The sequence below is a fragment of the Diceros bicornis genome, chromosome 9 (assembly GCF_020826845.1).
Source record: "Diceros bicornis minor isolate mBicDic1 chromosome 9, mDicBic1.mat.cur, whole genome shotgun sequence".
In the NCBI taxonomy this organism is placed as follows: Eukaryota; Metazoa; Chordata; class Mammalia; order Perissodactyla; family Rhinocerotidae; genus Diceros; species Diceros bicornis.
Window position 1 is genome coordinate 86,793,179 of NC_080748.1, and position 21,299 is coordinate 86,814,477.

Below are 21,299 nucleotides of genomic sequence, written 5' to 3' on the forward strand. Positions count from 1 at the left end.
GGCATTAGTGACAATTAAATACCCACTGCATGCCAGACACTGCACTGTAAGTGTCCACTCAATGCACAAGCTGAGTGCCACGATTATCCTGATTTTACAGAAGAGGAGACCAGCTCAGAGAGGTTAACTAACGTGCCCGAGGTCACACAGCTCCTGACTGCCTCCGAGCACTGGCCCACTTCCAGGAAACCAGGGATCCCTGTGCATAAAGGTGATTCAGCACAGTGAAAGGCAGCCTCTGGGTTCCAGTGCCTTGTCAGAGCAACTCAGAGAGGCTTGCACAAAGGCAAGAGCTGTTCTGCACACAGCACGTCTTTGTGAACCTGGGACAATGTGCAGTCAGTTTTCAAGCTAAAGGACACTGACAGTTAACTCACTTGTCTGCGTCCTGTGGCTTTCTGGGGAGTGGGGGCCCCACCCCACGCCGCAGCAGCCATCCACGGGCTTAGCGACTCGGCACTCCCCGGTCACCAACAGCCTGGTCGCCCCAGCGGAGAGTCAGTGTAAGATCCTGAGTCAGCATTCTACAGACTCTAAAGGAGGAGAATTGACATGAAAGTGCGAGATGATGTAAAATGCCTCTGCTGATTGCCGAGGTTGTTTCTTTGGCCGTGGACGCAGAATCAAATGTCACGGGGAGTGAGGACCCTGCAATTTGCCGTCCCTGTAACCCACGTGGCACGTGAGGTGGGCTCCAGGCACCCGCTTCTCCTGTTGTTCAGCTACTTTGAGCTCTTCTCCACGCTCTCTAGGCAAGCCTCCCCCCAGGTTAGAAGTGCCCCCTCATAGCTGCTGTGTTTGCTAAACCCCACCCCTGAGAGTCACCCACCTCATTGGCTGGCACCCTCGCCCCTCCTTCTTTGAGCTGCTGCACCTGGAATCACTCCGTCACTGCTGTGTGGCCTCAGGCAGTCACTTGACCCCTCTGTGCCTTCGTGTGCTCATCCCAAAAATGGGATCATAATATTCCCACCTCTTGGGAAGTTGTGACGATTAAATGCATTGATCCATAAAAGTACGTAGTCACAGTTGTACTGTGACTACTGTTTCTACTACGGTTCAAGATTTCCTATGTGAACCAATTAAAACATAATTTAGTTGCTCCACACAGCCTGAGTTTAAGAAATTCCCACATTTCTCTTGTACTTTGCGTTATGCCAGCTGGTCACGGTGGAGAAGTTCATGACGTACTTGCTTCCTTGGTTAAGACTTTGGTGGGTTTTTTTTTTACTTTAACCCGGCCATTGGCTCAGCGGGTGCTGTGTTGGATTTTCTTCATTTTAACAAGGACCAGCTAGAGAAGCGTTTCCCCAAGTGTGTGGTTTCAACGTTAATCCTGCAGGAGGTGGGAGGTGTTATGTGCACCCTCCTCCCCACCAGAAAGATCCGTGTCTGTTAAGGATGAGGTGGCACGGCTGGCCTCTCGGAGCCTCTGAGACAGGAGGTTTGTCTGTGGCGTTTCCCGAGCTTGTCGGACTGCAGGGCCCTCCTGTCCCCGACTGTGGGAGAGGCCCTGTGGACGTGCAGAGAAATGCTGTTCTGGGAGTTTGACCCCAGAGCCCCCTGCAGCGGGAGTCGGAGCCCCTGGAAAGAGACGCCGTGCTGGTGGGGTGGGCGATGCTCATGCTCGGGCGGGGCAGGGCCTTGTCCTGCCTGCTGTCTCTGTGTGCCCGTCCAGTTGCCCGGAGCCTCTGTTGAGGAGGACTTTGAGGGTCGTGGGGCTCGGTTGTCTGCCGTTGGCAAAGACGGAGGCGAGTGGTGTCTCAGCCGGGTGCCTGCCGTGGCCCTGCTGACGTGGGACCTGGGCAGAGGTACGGCAGTTAACTCCCATGGGCACGGTTCCCAAAGCTGTTTGTTAAGAATTTGTTTCTGGAGTGCGTGGTGTGAATGTCCACAGCCGGGGTGTGAGGTGTGTGTAGGAGCTTCGTGTCCAGGGCTCTGTGCAGAGCCCGGCCTGCTGTGGCTGGGGAGGGAGGAACCTGAGGCCCATCTGGCTGGGACTGCTCCCTGGGTGGTCTTCTCTGGAGGCAGAAACCCTTCTTGAAATGGGTTTGGTGAGCGGGCAGGTGAAAATGCATCGTCCTCGTGTCCCCAGGTGTGCCACCTGGTCTGCTGCCGGTCAAACTGAAGGAGGGTGTGTCCTCAGCATCAGTCATCACTGGTTGGGCGACCCCTGCCCGGCCTGAAGTCCCCTGAGTGGGTCGGGGCCGGCGTGGGGGCACGGGACAGGGAGCACCAGGGGCAACGAGGAGATAGAGCTTCCTGTCCATCTGCGAGCCTGCCTCACCGAGGCCCTAGAGTCCTGCGCCGGCTCAATGGCCGCCGACGCAGGCGGTGGGGGCAGCCTGGGAAGACACAGATCTGGAGACTGCTGTGCGGAGGCTCACTGGACTCAGGTGGAGACTGTGCCCCGAAGTGCTTCCAGTGGGGTCTGCCTGGTGTGCTGGCCCCACGCCCACACGGGGGAGTTCCAGTTCTGTCCTGCCACCTGATCTCCCCAAGTGGATGCGTGTGAACCGACGCCTCCACAGAGGGGAAGGGGCTTTTCCTGATGACGATTTCGGTCAAGCCTCTTTTCACGTGGAGCCTTTCATTTTAAAGTCTGTGCAGATCTGCTCTCTGAGATTGAGATGTCAGAGAGAACATTCGGTGAACTACGTGAATGAACGATGCTTTGTATGTGACGTGAAATGTTTATGCCTGATCGACGAGTGACCACTGGAAATGTCCAGGAGACGCTGCGAGAGGCCAGCACCGAGCCAGGCGGATCCCAGACGTCTCGATGGCATCGCAGGCCCTCCCGTAGATTGTAATGGGAACGGAGACATCTGCCCCAGCTGTGGGCTCTGACAGCCGGCTGGGGGCAGCGCCCATGGCGGCCTGTGGTGCTTGAGACCGGCACGTCCTCCCCCCTCAATGTGGGCTCCACCCTGCGGCCTCCTCTCTTCTTGCTCCTTCTGCGCACACCTCGCTCTTGGTTTGGAGATTCCTGGGGTGGGCTTGGCTGCGTAGGAACCCACCCTAGTGAGTGGTGGAGTAACCCGCTTGATTCTCCACCGTGGACTGTGAAAGACGTCACTGTCGTCTTTTGAAAATGAACAGAAGCCACTGGGTGTGGACTTTCAGGCAGATGTAAATGAGGGAAGAGAATTAGCTTGTAACAGACTTCGTGGCCCGGGCCTCTCACCAGCTGACCCTTGAGAAGCCTTTCTTAGCCCGTCTGCCTTCGGGCGAGGGCCGAGGTCACCAGTAAACAGCAGGAACCGGCCTTTGAGCGTGAATGGGAGCTCCTCCTTGCACAATGGAGCTCCCTTGACCTGGGATGTTTGCCGTCTGTAAGTGGATTTCGGGGTCCCACCCAGCTCTAAATCTGCTCCAGCCCCTGGTCACTGCGTGTGTCTTCTGCCTGAGATGGCCACTCGTGAGCAAAGTGGAGACTCAGAGGTCCCTTCCAGTGGACAAGATGGGCAAGATGCTGCCCGGTCTCCACTACAAAATGGTTGTCCTAAAAGAAAGCCAATCCTCCAGCCAGTTTGCAAGAGGAAGGAAGTTTGCTGGGGCAGTCCAGTTGTTTTAGGACTTCAGAAAAGATCTGAAGATAAAAGAACAGTGCCACCTCCTGGATGCTGAGACCAATGTCCAAACAGGCCTGGATTCGGGTGACAACTTTGTGTGAACAAACTCCCACAGTTGGGGTTTCTCCCCCTCTGGCCTCGACTTTGTATGAATAAACTCCCACAGTTGGGGTTTCTCCTCGTCTGGAGTTGAGCTGGGTTGCAGGACGGTCAGGACAGCGTGAGCTGAGGGGTATTCCTGCTGAAGGGGGAAGCCAGCCATTGTCCCTGCCGGGCACCAGACAGAGCGGCCTTCCAGGTGGGCTTCCAGAGCCAGTGCGGGGGGGCCACGTCAACCCGTGGACCCCACGCCTGGTCCCCCTGTCTCTGCTGCCCTCTGTGCCTGGTCCGGTCCCCACTGCCCTGTGGGGGACCGGAAGGGAAGTGCTGTCCTCTCCCGCCCTCTGACTCGAGGCCCCTCTTAACCTCAAGGGGATAATTGCCCGGGAGCCCCCATTCACGTCTGGCGAGACAAGAATGTGGAGATGGGTGGTTAGCTATCTGGGAGGCATTGTGCTTGCACAGAGCGGCTCTGTGAGGGAGCCGGGCCCTGCCTGACCCTCTCGTTGAACTGGCGGGTGGGATGACCCTGCTTCCTGCCCCAGACCTCTGACGCCGGAGCCCCTGACAACACATGGCAGAGGAGGCACCTCGGGGTGGGGGCTCGCTGGTGTCCCTGTCACGCTCCTCCCTCTCCTTCTGAACTGGGTCTCAATGTAACTCTGCCACAAAATTGCATACGGTGGACAAGGGCCCTGAGCAAACTATCAGCGCAAAGAGCAAAATTGCGCCGTCCTCGAGTGAGGGTAGGGAGGCAGGAGGACGAAGAATTACAGGTGCAGGTGGAGGCCATGCCCCATGCGCACAGTGCTCCGGAGCCCGCTGTCCACATAGGGCGCCACGTGACAGCGGAAGCCACGGGCCTTAACACCAGTCGGAAAACCTCCTTAATTATTTTCAGCTTTACGAGGAGCGGCCAGTGGCTGTTTAAGATGGAAATTATTTTCATATCGTCCAGCTGTATGACCCGCCTTTGTGCAGTTGCCAGCGTACTCTGTGCATAGGGTAACCCTATCTATCTATTCATTTATTTATTTATTTTGGTGAGGAAGATTGGCCCTGAGCTGACATCCGTGCCCATCTTCCTCTATTTTCTACATGGGACGCCGCCGCAGTGTGGCTTGATGAGTGGTGTGTAGGTCCACGCCCGGGATTCCAAACCTTTGAACCCCTGGCCGCCAAAGCAGAGCGAGTGAACTTAACCACTACGCCACTGGGCTGGCCCCTGAGTAACCCTGTTTTTCAAACCTAAAATGGGGATTTGGTCTAAGGCACAATCTCAGAGTTAGTTCTGCTGCAGAAAACACAGTGTTGGGCTCCGTGGCCCACACTGCGGGTCGACGCCCTGCAGTGGTCGGCAGTCTGTGGGCTTTGCCCCCCGAGGGCCTCAACAGACAGAAGCACGGGACCAGCCTCCGTGCACGGGAGGAGGAACTGCCGAGTTAGCTGGATTCTCGGTGCTGTTCAGGACGTCTTCCTCCCGTTCGCCTCTGCTTCGTTCGCTCAGCAAGAATTCTTGGATCTCCCACCATGGGAGCCACTGGGCCGGACCTGGGGGTTGGACGCTGTGAGTGGTGTGGTGGGTGCTCCGGGGGACAGGTAGATGCCATGAGGCCCATGACCAGGCTAGGAGGCAGAGAAGGCCTCCCTGAAGAGGTGACCTCTCAGCTGGGAAGTGAGTGAGATTAGACTGGCAGACAGAGACGGGAAAGCGTTACAGAGAGGCAGCTTGTGCAAAGGCCCTGAGGCTGCAAGGACCTCAGCCCATTTGAGGAACTCTGAGAGTGTGAAGTGGCCAGTGCCTGGAGAGGATGGTGGGTGAGGAGGCCCGTAGATGTGCCTCAGTGGAACCAAATTCACAGTGACGGCGGTCCAGCCCGTGAGCCTGTTGCTGTGTCACAAAGTACAGGAAGGGTTGGTAATCTCAGTCCTCTCGCACACGCGGGAACACTGTCTGCCATCGGGGGAGCTGGACAGAGAACAGGTAGCCCGTGGTGTCCCTCAGTGAGTTTCCTGATGAGAGGAGTGGCTCCGTCAAAGGCTCTGCCATCAGAGTCGTCTCAGGACGACGTGGACCTTCCCGCGGTTGGTGTCTTGCACGTGTCGTCTTCTTTCCTCTGGTGAAGTCTGGCGTTGAGTCCTGGCGGGAGATCGAGATCAGGGGCAGATTCTCTGGGGTCTGCCTCGACACTGACACGGGGTCCCTGCTTGTTAGAGGGCTTGCCCGCCCGCTGTGTCCCTGCCGTTTTCCGCTGCCCTGGATTGTCTCCCGGGTCTGAGCGTCGATGATGTGCTTCTCCGGGTTGCAGAGGTTGAGTCTGAGGAAAAGGAGTACAGGTTTCGTACCAGGTGGTGTGTCGAGAGAAGGAAAACACAGCGTAGGGTCTGAGCTTCCAGCCCCGTCCCGGCTGTGCATCAGTCGCCCCGAACATTCCACACCGGTGAGGTGTGGACGGCCGGTCACCTCATCTGGGTTTAAACCAACAGTTCAGGCTCTCCTCCAGCGTTGTTTCCAACCCTGTTTTCTCCCATGAGAAAGTCGTCCTGACACATTTCGCTGGGAGGCGTCCGCGCCCCGAGCTGTCCGTGGGGGAGGCAGCGAGGTCCTCACCCTTTGAGCTTGACGAGCCTTCACTGCCACTCATTTCCTGACCCCGAATGCCACGGCCGTCCTGAGGCGCCCTTGCAGGCCCAGGGACACTGGCCCGGTCACCTCCTCGTCAACACAGGCGGCGTCCAGAGCAGGCGGGTCGTGGCAGTTGGCGTTTCCACAGGTGACACTGCCAGGATCTCTGGGGCCTGCCTGCGCGTCTGACTGTGTCACCTGTTTACAATGCTCGTCTGCAAGACCAGAAGAGCAGGGTCGAGGCTGATCAGAGCCGATAACGTTTTGCTGCCTCCACTTGAATTTTCAGGGTAAGAGATCTCCATGACGCACACGTCCAGGCTGTTGGAGGCCTGCGTCCTAAACTGCGTGTAGAAGAATTCACCTTTTAAGCCACTTGCAGGTCGTCCACGTGAGTCGCAAGTCTCTTTAGGGAAATTGTGTTAATATTGAGGACTGCACGTTTCGCTGTACAGCTGGGGTCTGGTGACGTAAGACATTGGCCATAAATCACACGATAGCTAGCCTGGCGTTGACCAGACACGCAGAAGTCCCGCAGACACCGAAGCACATCCAGCTCCTGGGTCCCCTGCTAACGCGCAGCGTCGCCCGCTCTGCGGCGGCTACACGTCTTTAATGGAGGTGTTTCCCTAGGGTCTTGCAAACCTTCTTGCTGCTGCTCGATGCCTCCAGGGTGTGGCTGGAGGTGTGGCCAGGTTATTCCCAGACCCCTGATCTAGAACGTGGGGCCTGCAGACTGCTGAGCCGTTTTCTCCATCGGTGTCAGGCTCAGGGACTCGGCTCCGTGCTGTCCTCAGTGTCAGGCGGCAGCGGGGCCCCGTGTGTGGCGCAGACCTCTGCCTGTTCCTGGTGTGTGTCTGGAGGCTGGGGACCCGCCACAGAGACCTGGTTTCCTCCCTGACCAGCAAGTCCTGGCACAGGCAGCAGGTGAGGCCCCAGAGTTGCCTGGACCACTTCCCAAACGCCACGGAGACTCAGACCACAGTATGTCTGTTCTCAGCGCTGTCTCTGAGTCCAGCCTCCCGTCCCAGCTGACCCGGCTCCCCGGGCCTCCCCTTCTGCCTGCCTGTCCCTCCCTCCTCTCCCTCTGTGCCTCTGACACACCACATTTTAAATGTTGATGAATCACTCAGCACACAGCTTTTTGTCCTCGGAGAAACAAAGGTTTCTGCATACTGGAAACTGAAATTCCTTTTTCCAGGCACGTGACCGCTGGCCCCCTTAGGTGATTGCTGGTGTGCGCGGCTGGCAGGGCTGACCCAGACTTGCAGCAGGCGAGGCCGAGTTTCCTCCGAATGACAGTGTGTCCATCTGCTCTCCCCCCAGATGAAATCATGCACCAGGACATCAGCCCGCTCTGCGCCGCCGACATCCAGGACCAGCTGAAGAAGCGCTTTGCTTACCTGTCTGGTGAGTGCGTGGCCGGGAGCGTGGCCGGGGGAGGAGGGAGGGCCTGCACGGCAGGGTGGTGGGCCTCCCCTCGGTTCTCCGTGACCTTAGTGGACCCGTTCCACGTGGTGGGAACTGGAACATTCCTTACCGGCAGGCTGCTTTGGGTTTCACTGAAGGCCCGGGGTGCTTCGATGATGCCCGTGGGGAGGGCAGCTCAGCACTAGCCGGCAGGCAGCCTCAGGGAGAACCGGTCAGTCGGGGTCCCGAGAGGGACGCAGCCCCAGTGCTCCTGGCTCTGGTCTCCCGGAATCTGGCACTTTCCCGCAACAGGTCAAGCAGGAACAGGGGGTGTGGCACAGTCAGCGACCTTCTTGCAGCGTCCAGGGCCGGGGCCTCTCGAGCCAGCACGTCGAGCTCTGCGGCTCCGGCCCCGGGAGAGGGCCCAGAGTGTGGCCGGCGAGGGCAAGGGGCTGGCGTGTGCCACGGGCCTGCCCTGGGGTCACTTTGCGTCCCTTTCCCCGTCCAGCTGCCGCCCTCCTCTCAGGCCCAGGTTCCACCTCCGCCCTGCGCGACCCTGGCTGCTGGCGTGTCGAGGCTGCGAAGGGTGTGACAGTTGCACCGGCAGCAGCTGGCCCTCGGAGCTGCGTGGTCACCCCTCCGACCCGGCGAGCCTTCCCGCCAGGGCTCATTTGGGGAGAGATGCGCACACGCTCCTTACGCTGGTGGGGAGGGGCCTCCTGAGGATGCAGGTGTTCTCGGCTCAGCCTCTGCCTCCCCTCGGCCCCCTTGCAGCTGCTCCTTTCCCCTTGGCCGGTGGGTTGGGGTTCCCTCCTGAACCCCGAGAGCCAGCCCGGCACCCCCAGGGCCGCCCTGGCCCCCCTGCCTGGCCCCCAGTGCCAGGAGCTGCTCTCAGGCCGGCCTGCCCCCTGACGTGCAGGCCCGAGGTGTGGCCCTGGGGTTCTCGTGCCTCAGTGAGAGCTGAGGATCGTGGGTAGGAACAGGGAGCCTCCGAGATCTGTCAGCAGTGAGACGATGTCATTGAGTTTCACGGTGGAGCCGTCGCTGTGAGGGGCTCTGGCCTCCGGCCTCATGGAGGAAGGAGAGACAGCGGGGTGCCCTTCAGAGGAATGAAAGTCCCCAGACAGGACTGGGGTCATGTCTGGCAGCAGCGAAATATGTAGGGAAGGAGCTGCCCTCCTTCGCCGGCTCCTTCAAGTCTCCCCAACCTCTTCACGCCCCTTCAAGACCCCAGAAGGCTCATGGCTTTAGTGCACTGGTGACCCAGACTCATGACCTTGACCTTCCTCCAGGTCGTAATCCTGGTGCCCCTTGGCATTGAGCGGTTACCCCATCGGCGCCTGGGGAGGAGGCAGAACCCCAGGATGTCCCAAGGCCCCCCAGACACACCTCTTCTCTGTTATTTGAACATCATCCAGGTGCTCAGGGAGATTTTGCAGATGTAATTAAGGTCCCAAATCAGCTCCCTGTAAGATCACCCTTGGTGGGCCTGACCTAATCAGCTGAGCCCTCAAAGGAACCAGGCTCCTCCTGCCCCAGGGATTCCAAGTATGAGGGATTTGACTTGACTGAGGTTCCCCACCGCCGGCCTTGAAGACGGAGGGGGCCTCATGGCAAGGAATGTGGGCGGCTTCTGGGCGCTGAAAGCCACCCTGGCCAACACCAGCAAGAACTCGGGGACCTCAGTCCTACAAGCCCAGGGGCTGAGTTCTGCCAACACCTGAACAAGCCGCCAGGAGACGACCTCAGATGAGACCACAGGCCCGGCCGACACCTTGATTTTGGCCAACGAGACCCTGAGCAGAGGACCGCTGAGCCAAGCCGTGACTCCTGACCTACGCAGTGAGCTGACCGTGGTGCTGGTTTAGTCACCAAGTTTGTGGGAGTTTGTTGGAAAACGAACACAATGTCTTAAGCTTAAATATCTGAAACAAGCCTGGATGGTCCTGGGTCTTCATCACAGATCATGGAAACCGTGCAGGTCGCTCAACAAAACCCGGGGGGAGTCCTCCTCCTCCCATCCATCAGGAAATCGGGGTGCTCTGCCTTTAATATAAGGAGACTCCGGGCAGCTATCACTGCCCTCACTGCCCCACCTGGGCCCAAACCACTGTCCTCCCGGCTGCGATTTCACCCCCTGTCCAGGATGTCCCCCCTGCCCCAGATGTCCCCCCTGCCCCAGATGTCCCCCTGCCTGGGATGTCCCCCCTGCCCGGGATGTCCCCCCTGCCCCAGATGTCCCCCCTGCCCAGGATGTCCCCCCTGCCCAGGATGTCCCCCTGTGCCCGGGATGTCCGTGTAGGAAGGTTGAAGTGAAGGGCTCCTCGGCCAGGGCACCGATGACACATCGGGCGGGATCACTCTCCCTGGGGGCCGTCCCCACGCTGTCGGACAAGGAGCAGCACCCCTCTCCTCCACCCAATGGGTGCCAGCACCCCCATCAGTGTGATGACCGAAACCGTGACCCGATATTGCCAGTGTCCCTGGGGCTGAGCAACCCTGGTGTGGACAGAGTGAGAAGGTCCTGAGTGGACAGCGGGGGCTGTCCTTGTGATCGGGCCCATCAGGCCACCTCCTGCCTGAGGGACAGCTTGTGGCCTGGCTGCCTCGGGAAATTTCGAATTCAAGTTTCCCCTGCGGAGCTGTTTCTCACTGGCTGGAGCCCGTGTTCTTGCTCTGAGCTCCCACACCACCCACCACCGGCATCCCCGAGACTCGGCTTCTTCAGTAACGAGGGGCGGGAGCTTCTCGCTGGACAGTGTGGGCCTCGGGCTTGTTTCCAGGAGGGACTCTGGTCTGACCTCCTGTGCTGTCCACCAGTCCCCTCACCCAGCAGCCTCTGGGGCTTCGTCCATCGCTAACCAGAACAGAAAACGACACGACTGTCTGCTGAGAATCCGAGTCTTCTTATCTCGGAGTCTGTGCCCCGCCTTCTCCTCTGCCGAGGGTCCTGGTGGAAGTCGCCTCACACATCTTGCCACACAGTCAGACCCCTGCTCAGAACGGTCACCCCGCAGGCCGTGTGCTTAGTCCCATGACGGCCGTCCCTTCAGGCTCTCAGCAGCCCCTTCTGAAATGAAATGACAGGAGCAGGGCTTTGTTTTAATCGTATTTGCTGACTCGCGCTGCCGCCCCGGGACTCGCTGGGCCCGCGTGTCAGCCCCAGTGACGTGGTGGACACGTCCTCTCCTGGGAAGGTGCCTCCGCAAGTGGTTCTGCCTCACGTCCTTGCCCCACCCGGGTCCCTTCTGCGTGGTGTGGGCATCCGTGCTGGGGTGAGCCCTGACCCCGTCCCCCCCACCGTCAGGTTTGCAGTTTGGGGACGTCCTGCCTTCTGATGGCCGTCTCCCGTCAGGAGCAACCTGCCCTCTTGGCTTCTACAGACCTGGCACTCTGTGGAGTTTGGTTTTGCAGGGTAATTACTTCAGCTTCCATCGACGCTTGTAGCTTCCAGACTTCGCAGTAATTAGGTAAAAGGCACAAAATCACCTGAAAAGGGCCTGGGGAAACAGGCCCCTGTGAGCGCGTGGGGCAGCGGGAGGCTGCAGTGTGGCCTCTTGCAGGCGCAATGCCCGTCTTCTCAGTGAACCGGATGTCGGCAGCGAGTGCCTGGTTCCATGGCCCCTGATGTGGGTTACCTGTCACCGTGCAGACTGCCCCAAAATTTAGCTAGCTCGGAACACCCCCATTTGTTGATTTATTTCATTCCGAGAGTGGGGAATTCAGAAAGGGCTGGCTGGGTGGATCTTTCGCCCCCAGTGGCACTGGCTGGGGGGGTTGTCTGATTGCGCCCACCTGGGGGGCGGCTGGAACATTGGGGGGCTTCGCTCACATGTGTGGCGCCTCTGGGCCCCTTCGTGTCGCCAGCCCTTCCTCCCTGGCGGCACGTGGGCTTCCTCTCGGGATGGTGGATGCAGGGCTGTTGCTTATGTGATGGCTGGTTTCCAAGCGGCAGTGCTGAGCCGGGAGGGTGGACGCTGCAGTGTCTTTCGTCCCAGCCTTGGGAGTGATGGCCATCACTCTGCCACGTCAACGGGCAGAACAGGTCATCAGGCCAGACTGGGTTCAAAGGGGAGAGAGATGGACCCCATCCCTCAAGGGGCAGTGGTAGCCGTCTCCAGTCGCCCTGGCACTGGCCGCAGAGAGGCCTGGAGTCAGGCCCGTGTGACTCCTGTCTGTCCTCACCTCCTGCCCTCTCCGCTACCTCTCCGGATTGTTCGTGGGACAGTTCAGACCAAACATGCACCGGAGTGAACCCATGGCCTTCCTCTCTGAGCTCAGCCCCTCCCCGAGGCCTCGTCTGACTGGGGCTGCGCTCACCCTCCCTGATCCCCAGGCGCGCCCCAGCCGCCTGTGCCGATGCCTCGAGCGCCGTCTCTGTCTTCCTGGTGAAATGTCCCAGGTGCGCCCTCCCTTGGAAGAGCCCCACCCTGGTACCGCCTGCACCCTCCCCTCCCGGTACCGTGCACCTCCCTTCAGAGCAGCATTGTGTAACAGGTGGAACGTCGGAGAAACCGCCAGATGCCCACACGAGCGTTAGTGCGTCATTAGGGCTCAGCCTGCATGGACTATTTGACAATATTTAAAATAACCGTCACATCATTTGTACAGCACAGAAAACTGTAGTCCACAGTGTTAGGGAAGAGGCAGGATGCCAGCTGTTTATTCAACAGGATCTCAATTATGTAGAAAAATGCACAGAAAAAGGTTTGGAGAGAAACGTGTGCATGTGATGGTGGCAGGTAATGAGTGACTATTTAATTCATCTCACTTTTGTGTACGTTCCAAATATGTCCCTCAATAGCGCGCATTTCTTTCATAATAAAAATATATAACGTTGGAGAACACGCCGTCCATTTTAGGTGAACTACTCGGTGCTTATGTGAAATCTGCTGACGGGGGGAGTGGGACCCAGTGTTAAGAGCCGCCTCTGCTCTCTCCGCAGGTGGGCGGGGGCAGGACGGCAGCCCCGTGATCACCTTCCCGGACTACCCGGCCTTCAGCGACGTCCCGGACAAGGAGTTCCAGAATGTCATGACCTACCTCACCAGCGTCCCCAGGTGCGTGTTGCCGTTGCTTTAGAGAGGTTGGTGCGGCTCACTGAGGCCCCGGCGGGTCCGTGAGGGGCCGAGCATTTGTCTGGTGGGTGCTGGTGGCTGAGGGGGTGTCGGGGCCTGCTGAGATCACGCAGCCACACCCTTCCCCTCCCCTGTGGGAGATGCCCGGCTGCAGCCCGGGACATTTCCTCCCTCTCAGAGGGTACGCAGCCCTCATTAGGCAAGCCAGCCACCGGGGGAGAGGGGCGCCGCAGCGCAGAGTGGCCGTGAGACCCTCCAGGACAAGGGCCTGACCTCTACAGCCCTCTCGCCGTCCGCAAGGGCCAGGCCTCCTCCCGTCCTTCCTCGGGGACAGCTGACCCCAGAGGCGGTTGTCTGGGCTCTGGTTCTGTTTTATTACAAGCAGAACTAGACCCGTCTTCCAGAAAGCCAGGGACACCTCCTCTGTGCGCCACCGGCTGGCTGCGCTGGGCGGCGTCAACCTCCATGGGCCAAGGGGTGGACACCACACGGCGGGGGTCGGCCTCGGCGTCCTTGCCCCTCAGGAGCGGTGGGGACATGGGCCTCTGTTTAGGGCGCAGTGCCCGACACGCTGTGTCAGGACGGGAACAACCTTGAGGTGACCTTTTCTTTCTCCTACCACGTAAATACGAGCGGACGTACATGCAGGGGAGACTGATCGAAGGACGGAAGCTCGAGAACACTCTCCTCAAGTTCAGAATTTGTAACTTAGAGCTCCGTGATTGGTCTAATCTAGAAAACAGACCGAAAGTTTGGTCGGGTGATACTATCATGTAAAAGCCACTGATTGGTAACAACTGATCAGTAACGACAGATCACCACCATCAGTGTGAGGGCGGGGGTAGATTCTTCTAGCAACCTGGCTGGTGGAGGAAGGGAGGCCCGTTAGGTTCTAGGGGAGCTCTCCGGACGGACATGGGCAGTGAGCAGTCACTTGGCAGGAGAAGGGTCACTCGGGGCAGGGTCTTCGGTCACCGTCTCTGTTGACCTTCCTTTCTCGGTACCCCTCAGTGTGCCAGGCTCCGGGCAGCAGAGCTGAGGCGGGAGGGACGGCCGGCGCGCTGGGAGCTGAGTGGCCTTCAATAAGGGCTCCCTCGCGCCGGCCGTGCCCCTCGAGGGGCTGAGGGACATGCTTCGTGGTGGGGGCTGCCGTGCTGCAGAGCGTCTCCATGTGTCTTCTCCCTTGGCCCAAAATCACGGAGACAGGAAGGTGGCTGTCACGCCCAGTCTGAAGATGAGGCCGCTGGACCGCGGGGGTGACCTCACTCCAGTAAGACCAGGCGTCTGGAAAGCGCCCGGCGGGTGTGGGCTCCCCGTGTGGCGTGGCACCGTGGGGTGGGGACCCAGGACGGTGGCTCCAGCACTCGGGGCGCCCGACAGCAGGACGGAGATGCTGCACGACCCCTGGCGGTGGGGACACGCTGGGACAAGCCAACAAGCAGAAAGGGGCAGCGGTTTGAGGGCGAAATGACTGAACTCAGCGGTGGTTTTAGGGAGTGAAGTGGTTTCACCAGAAGAGGAGCCGGCCACGGTTGGCGGCTGACTGTGGGTGTCCTGTGCCGTCTCACTGGTCCTCGGGTGGGGGAGTTCCTGCTCCCCAGCCTCCCCGATGGGGACGTCTCCCGGGGGTGGGGCAGTTCCACATCCAGGGAGGCCCTGGCCCTCCACCCTCCCGATGGCCCCGGGGCCCACGGCCAGGTCAGAGCTCCTGGTGGACCCTGAGTGTCACGTGGTCTGAGTCTCTTCTCAGAAGCCAGAGCCGTCTCAGTCCTCTCACCCTTGAGCGATAAGCTGGGCTCCGTCCCCTTCATTCAAACTTCCTTCTGCTCATTTTCATTTTAGACAATCTTTGGAGTCACTCAATTACTGACTTCGCTTTTCCTGAGCTCTGACTGGCTAGAACCTGAAGGATTCACAGGCTGTCTGCGAATGCCGAGAGAGCTCAGTGCTCGCATGGGCTTCGCCATCTTTGCTGACAGAGTGATTCTAGAACATTCCATGGCCTCCTCGCTGTCCGTCTCATTTTCTCTCTGTCCCTTTCTTCTTGTTCCCCCACTTAGGGATCTAAGATCCGAAGTCCTGCAGATTGAAACTCACCACGAGACATCTCTACAACCGTGGTTGTAGTCACGGTTTCTGAACACCGGCCGGGGCGGTGGCACGCCCAGGACTCAGTGCCCAGTGTGGACAGTGGCGGCCCCGCGCAGTGACTGCTCAGCCTTGGCTGAACAAGCGGGCCTCCCGGCCACGGGGGCGTTCTATTTGGTCTCCCACTGCCCCTAAAATGGGTTCAGTGGTGAATCCTTCCTTGCCTGTGGGTGGAAACTCAGGTCATTCTTAGATTTTAAAACATCAGAGAACCATTTTCTATCTGAAAATGTCAACACCCAGTGTTCAAGCCTGGTCTAGAGGTCCACCTTCTTCTCTCAATCAGGCGGGACACTCAGGAGGGCAGCCGGGTCCCTAATGCCCTCTTGGGACCTTCCAGGCTGGCGCCATCTCCTCCCCCAGGGACACCACCCTCGCTGGTCTTGCTGGTCCTCAGACCTTCTGGCCTCAGGGCCTTTGCACTTGCTGTCCCTCAGCCCCCCATGCTTGAGATGGCTCCTTTTCATGCTCTAGGCCTCCTCCTCAGGGAGGCCCTCCATCATGCCCACTTAAAGAAAGAAGCCCGCCCCTTCACCCCCGGGCCACCTCGCCCGTCTGGCTGGTTGGCTTTGTGGGGCTTTTCTGGAATGGCCCTAATTGCTTTACGGCTTGGTTTTGGTCTATGTCTCCCTAGGAGGCAGGTGTGGGAGAGCAGGCCCACGGTTCCCTGGTAGATATTTGCTGGACAAATAAACGCCCCTTGCAGGTAAATAAAGGAATTCACGTGAGCCGAGCTGCCTCACGGACGAGGGCCCCTCCTGTGGCCTCACTCAGCGCACTTGTCTCCACTGCTGTCAGAACCAGCAGCCTTCATTTCTCTCTTTTAAGGCGTTCTTGTCCCCAAGAGAATGGAGCCTTTTCAAAACCCGGATCTCCAAGAACGCGCACGATCCACACGCAAGGTCAGAGGGCAGAACACACCAGTCTTCCTTCGAAGCGGAGGACTGACTGCCGTGATCCTGCTTCACGGCACCGGGTGCCGAGGAGGGGCCGGGAGGCCGGCTTGAAGATCTGAAGCCCAGACCTGTGGGCTCCGTTTCCAGGGAAAAGGGTGTGTGTTGGGCATTGGCTTGTGTTCTTCACGCTTCTCTTCTTTCCCGTTGAGGGTGATAAAGAGCTCGGATGCTGGGCTGGTGGGTCTGGACCTGTCAGACCCGATGCGCCCTTTTCATCAGAAGTAGAACTCCTAAATAGTAAAACCCAGCACATCCGTCATTTCAGAAGACAGCGCAGTGCCCTGACGCACGTGAGGGTCCAGCAGAGAGAGGGCGCTGGGCGTTCCCCGGGCCACCGAAGCAGAATGTGTGAGCTTAACCACTACGCCACCGGGCCAGCCCCCGGGTGTGCGCTTTTAAATGTCAGTGCAGTTAAATGCGCCCATCTCTCAGGAAGACCGCTTCTAGGAGACATGGACTCTCACAGCTTTTTCACCAGGCTTTCATTTTATCCTTTAAAAAAATATATTGTGGGGGCCGGCCCGGTGGCGCAAGCGGTTAAGTGCGCGCGCTCCGCTGCGGCGGCCCGGGGTTCGCTGGTTCGGATCCCGGGCACGCACCGACGCACTGCTTGGCGAGCCATGCTGTGGCGGCGTCCCATATAAAGTGGAGGAAGATGGGCATGGATGTTAGCCCAGGGCCGTCTTCCTCAGCAGAAAAAGAGGAGGATTGGCGGATGTTAGCACAGGGCTGATCTCCTCACAAAAAAAAAAAAAAAAAAAAAAAAAATATATTGTGTGCTGATTTTAGCTCTCTGGCTGTTACTCTATGCAAAGAACGGGAGCCCCAATGTAAGCAGTCACGTCTGGTTAACAGTTATGGTAGTTTTGAAATACTGCCTTTCCAGAGGCGGGCTTCATCCAGGTGCATCAGACACATGTAAATATGGAGCATATTGTTGGTCTTTTTTTTTTTTTCTTGGCGAGGAAGATTAGCCCTGAGCTAACATCTGCTTCCAATCCTCCTCTTTTTTGCTGAGGAAGATTGGCCCTGAGCTAACATCTGTGCCCATCCTCCTCTACTTTATATGGGACACCGGCATAGCATGGCTTGATGAGCAGTGCGTAGGTCCCACCCGGGATCTGAACCTGTGAACCCCAGGCCACCGAAGCGGAGTGCGTGAACTTAGCCACTAAGCCACTGGGCTCCTTATTGTTGGTCGTTTGAAGAATGACTCAGTCAAGTGAACGTGGAAGGACGTCATGATTTATCAACTGGTGTCCATCAGCTGCTGTCCAGCCAATGTGGTGGCCGACCGTGGGGTGTCCCTGTGTGCTCCCATCTTGGCTGCAGGGTTGCTTTCACCACCACACAGATTCCTACAACCCTTGAATTCCTAATGGGGCTTGTTTGCCAGCATCTGCCAGGCCTGGGTGGGGCCAGCCCAGGGACTTGTGACGAGTGACAGTGAACCGCAGGCCCTGCCCCAAAGGTGGCCATGTGACTTCCCTACAGAGGCTTACACAACTGAGGGAAAGGCAGAGGGAGAGGCTCGGACAGCTGACCCATCTCGTCTGTTGTGTGCTGGACAGCGTGGTCCCACCAGTGAACAAACAGAGAAACTCCTGCTGCTTGCCTTTGCAGAAAATTAAATAAGACATGACAGGGATGTGGCTTATGAAAAGGAAGAAAGGGGCAGAAAGGAGGTGAGGGAGGGCAGAGAGACAGTGAGAGAGGAGCTCTGTTAGAAGGTGGCTTAGAGGAGGTGAGGAACCCTGAGTCACAAAGACCTCGGTCATGGGGACACTCCTCACAAAGACCCCTAGGAGGGGGCCTCAGTCATGGGGACAGTCCTCACAATGACCCCTAGGAAGGGACCTGAATCATGGGGACAGTCCTCACCAAGACCCCTAGGAGGGGACCTGAGTTATGAGGGACAGTCCTCACCAAGACCCCTATGAGGGGACCTAAGTCATGGGGGACAGTCCTTGCAAAGACCCCTGGGAAGGAACCTCAGTCATGGGTACAGTCCTCACAAAGACCACTAGGAGGGGACCTGAGTCATGTGGACAGTCCTAAGACCCCTGGGAGGCTGGTTCTTTCAGGTTCATTTGCAAAATGGGACCTGAGAGTGGGGACAGAGTGAGGGACAGGAGGGATATCAGGGAACAGAATTGGGAGGTCAAGGAAGGATTGGGAGCCCCCTCACCGTGTGGAATGTGGATCCCTTTAAAGAGGGGCTTTGTTCTCAGTGAAATGGGGCAAAGGGGGCCATGACCTGACTTGGAGCCGTGGCCATAGCGGGACAGGGGGAAGGAGGGAGGGGAGGGGCTGCAGGCCTGGGGGTGGTGGCATCTAGACCTGGAGGGAGCTGTGGGGGTGGCGAGGGTAGAGTTCTGGGCGAGGGCCGGCTGGGGTGTGGATTTGGGACTGGTGGACAATCAGGTGGTGAGGTCCTCAGGGGTGGGGTGTGCACAGAGGAGGGGGATCCCCGGGTGTTTCAGCTGGAGGAGGGCAGGGGGAGGCTGAACACAGCAGGGAGAGGAGGGGGATCGGCCCTCACCTGGGGTCTCGGGCTGGGAGGGCACCCCTAGATCCTGTGGGTCTGTGGGGAGGTCGGAAGGTCCATAGGTCGGTGGCCAGGCTACACCTGCAACTTCTTATGGCAGCCCTTCCCTCTCGGGTGTCCCAGCTGCCACAGTGTGGTCACTTTACTGATGGGAAATCAGGTGAGAATGAGGAACTCCATGAGACTCTCACAGTGTGCCAGTCTTGGGGAATGCTGACAAGAGCAGTTTCTGTGGAAGGTTGGGAGTGAAATGTTGATTGGAGTAAATTTAATGAAAATGGGAGGAGAGAGACCTGAGACAATGGGTGTAGACACTCCTTCCGGGATTCCGCTACCAAAGGGAGCAGAGAAATGGCTCAATTAGCTGGTGAGAGGGAGGCAGATGAGATTCTTTTAAGATGAAAGAAACAACAGCGTGTTTATGCTGATAGAAATTACCCCATATTACTGCAGGAGTGAGGAGAGAGGAGAGATCCAGGTTCTAGAACCGCAGGGGTGAGGAGAGGAGAGATTCAGGTTCTAGAACTGCATAAAAAAGAAAGAGTGGTACCGTTTGATTTCTTTTACACTTAACGTGTTTTGTGACCACCTCTGAGTCCAGCACTGAGCAAATTGCAGTGGGGATAACAGAGGCCGTCCCGGGGGCACGGATGCCTGAGGCTCTAGGACCTGAACCTCTTGGTCCCCCTACTCCTGCAGTTCTGGAACCTGGATCTCTCCTCACTCCTGCTGTTCTAGAACCTGGATCTCTCCTCTCTTCCCTCCTGCAGTTCTAGACCCTGGATCTCTCCTCTCTTCCCTCCTGCAGTTCTAGAACCTGGATCTCTCCTCTCCTCACCCCTGCTGTTCTAGAACCTGGATCTCTCCTCTCTCCTCACTCCTGCAGTTCTAGAACCTGGATCGCTTTTCTCCTCACTCCTGCGGTTCTAGAACCTGGATCTCTCCTCTCTTCCCTCCTGCAGTTCTAGAACCGGGATCTCTCCTCACTCCTGCAGTTCTAGAACCTGAATCTCTCCTCTCCTCACCCTGCGGTTCTAGAACCTGGATCTCTCCTCTCTCCTCACTCCTGCAGTTCTAGAACCTGGATTGCTCCTCTCCTCACTCCTGCAGTTCTAGAACCTGAATCTCTCCTCTCCTCATGCCTGTGGTTCTAGAACCTGGATCTCTCCTCTCTCCTCACTCCTGTGGTTCTAGAACCTGGAAGGTTCAGTTGACTTTTGGACATAAAGTTAGAAAATGTGTGTGTGAATGTGAACTCAGCAATTCAGAACGTATCCACGCAGCAGTGAGAGCTTCCCACCTCCTGCGTCCTCCCCAGGGCTAGGAGTTCTGGTGATGTTCTACCCACATGCAGACATTCCTCCAGCAGGCGGCATAGATGTGTCACGTCACAACCTCTTCTTTCAGTCAACAGCGATGAGTCCTGGTCATTACTCTGGGCACCGTTTCCCTCCTCCTCTCAGTGGCGGCATCACACCCTCTGATGTAGATGACCAAACATGGGAGCCCATGCCTGTTGACGGGGATTCCACTCACCCTGCCATCCCCCGTTGGATTCTGCTGTTCCAGTCTAGCTGGTTTGTTCTGTTTTTTATAAGATCGGACGTCTCGAAAGCGATCCCATCCGTGTTAGTTCTCAGACACTCTGGCTGGGGATCCTCCCCCTCCCCCCCATGTAATTAGCAAGTAAAGGGTCGTTCTAGCCTTTTGCGGTCCAGTGACTTTGCTCAGCCCGTTGTCTCTCGTGGTCTGGAGCTCTGGGAGCTCAAGTGACCACTGCCCACTGCCGTGACCTCCTCCACACAGGTCCTGTCTGTGTGTCTTCCCCGTCCTGTTATCCTGGGGGAGCCTCGAGCCTTCTTCCTTTGGTGTAATGGTTTTTCTCTGCTACTGCCGTCCAGTATGACAGCCACTGGCCATGTGTGCCCCTTTAAATTTTAAAATTAAAACTAAATGTAAAAGTTCAGTCCACGGGTCTGGTGAGCCATATTTCAGTTCACGTGTGGCCGGTGGCTGCCACTTTGGGCAGCACAGCAGTGAAACGTTTCCATCTGTTGGAGCACGAGGGCTGCGATGGGGTGGGATCAAGTTAATGAAGGGCCCCTTCATTCACAGAGAAGAGGCCGAGGTTGTTTTCCTGGTTCCCTGCCCAAAGAGGAGAGACCGTGGCCCTTGCCTTACTTGGAAATAACGATATTTTGCTGTGAGGGAAACACGCTGAGGTGTGGGCCTGGGAAGCCCCTCGCTTGCTGCCGTCGCAGCACCCAGGCTGCACCCGCTAGCTCGCCCACCCCATGGGCCCGGGGGCGGTGCAGAGGGGGAGACGCAGCGTGCCCAGAAGCCTGTGAGGCTAGAGTTTCAGCTCCAGGTGGAGAGGAGGTGCCTGAGGCAGATCCGGGGGAGGAAGGAGCCGGATGAACTTGGGGCTGCCGGGCCAGCAGAGTCAGGACAGGGAAGCTGCGCGTCTCAGGACGGAGGGCAGGAGCGGAAAAGGCGAGACGGTCGGGGTGCAGCACGAACCTGAGGCAGGTAATGAGATTCCGGAAGGTTCTAGCATGGGTCCTCCCAAGGTGATGCCCCCCCGCCCCGGGAGCAGTTCACTCCGCGGTTACAGAAAACTGGCCAGCGGTGTGCACCTCTCTGTTTTTAAAAAATGTATTTAAGGAAGCTATGAGGTTGATTTTTTTCAATAACGTTGTTTTAATTGTGGTAAAATACACATAACATACAACTTACCATCTTAACCGTTTCCAAGTGTACAGGTCAGTAATGTTAAGTACATTCTCATTGTTATGCGACCAGCCTCCAGAACTTTCATCTTGCAAAACTGAAACTCTGTCCCCATTAAATTCTCCTCCC

The 21,299-nt window shown here is 57.9% G+C and overlaps 1 protein-coding gene across 11 annotated transcripts in view; it reads left to right on the plus strand.

Moving 5' to 3' along the window:
- Positions 1 to 21,299, plus strand: part of MCF2L (MCF.2 cell line derived transforming sequence like) — a 186,706-nt gene that overhangs the window by 114,763 nt on the left and 50,644 nt on the right. For all 11 annotated transcript variants that reach the window (XM_058548513.1, XM_058548516.1, XM_058548515.1 and 8 more), the window contains 2 exons: positions 7,627 to 7,710; positions 12,656 to 12,770. In XM_058548513.1, the coding sequence (XP_058404496.1) occupies positions 7,627 to 7,710; positions 12,656 to 12,770 (199 nt within the window). The remainder of the gene's footprint in view (positions 1 to 7,626; positions 7,711 to 12,655; positions 12,771 to 21,299) is intronic.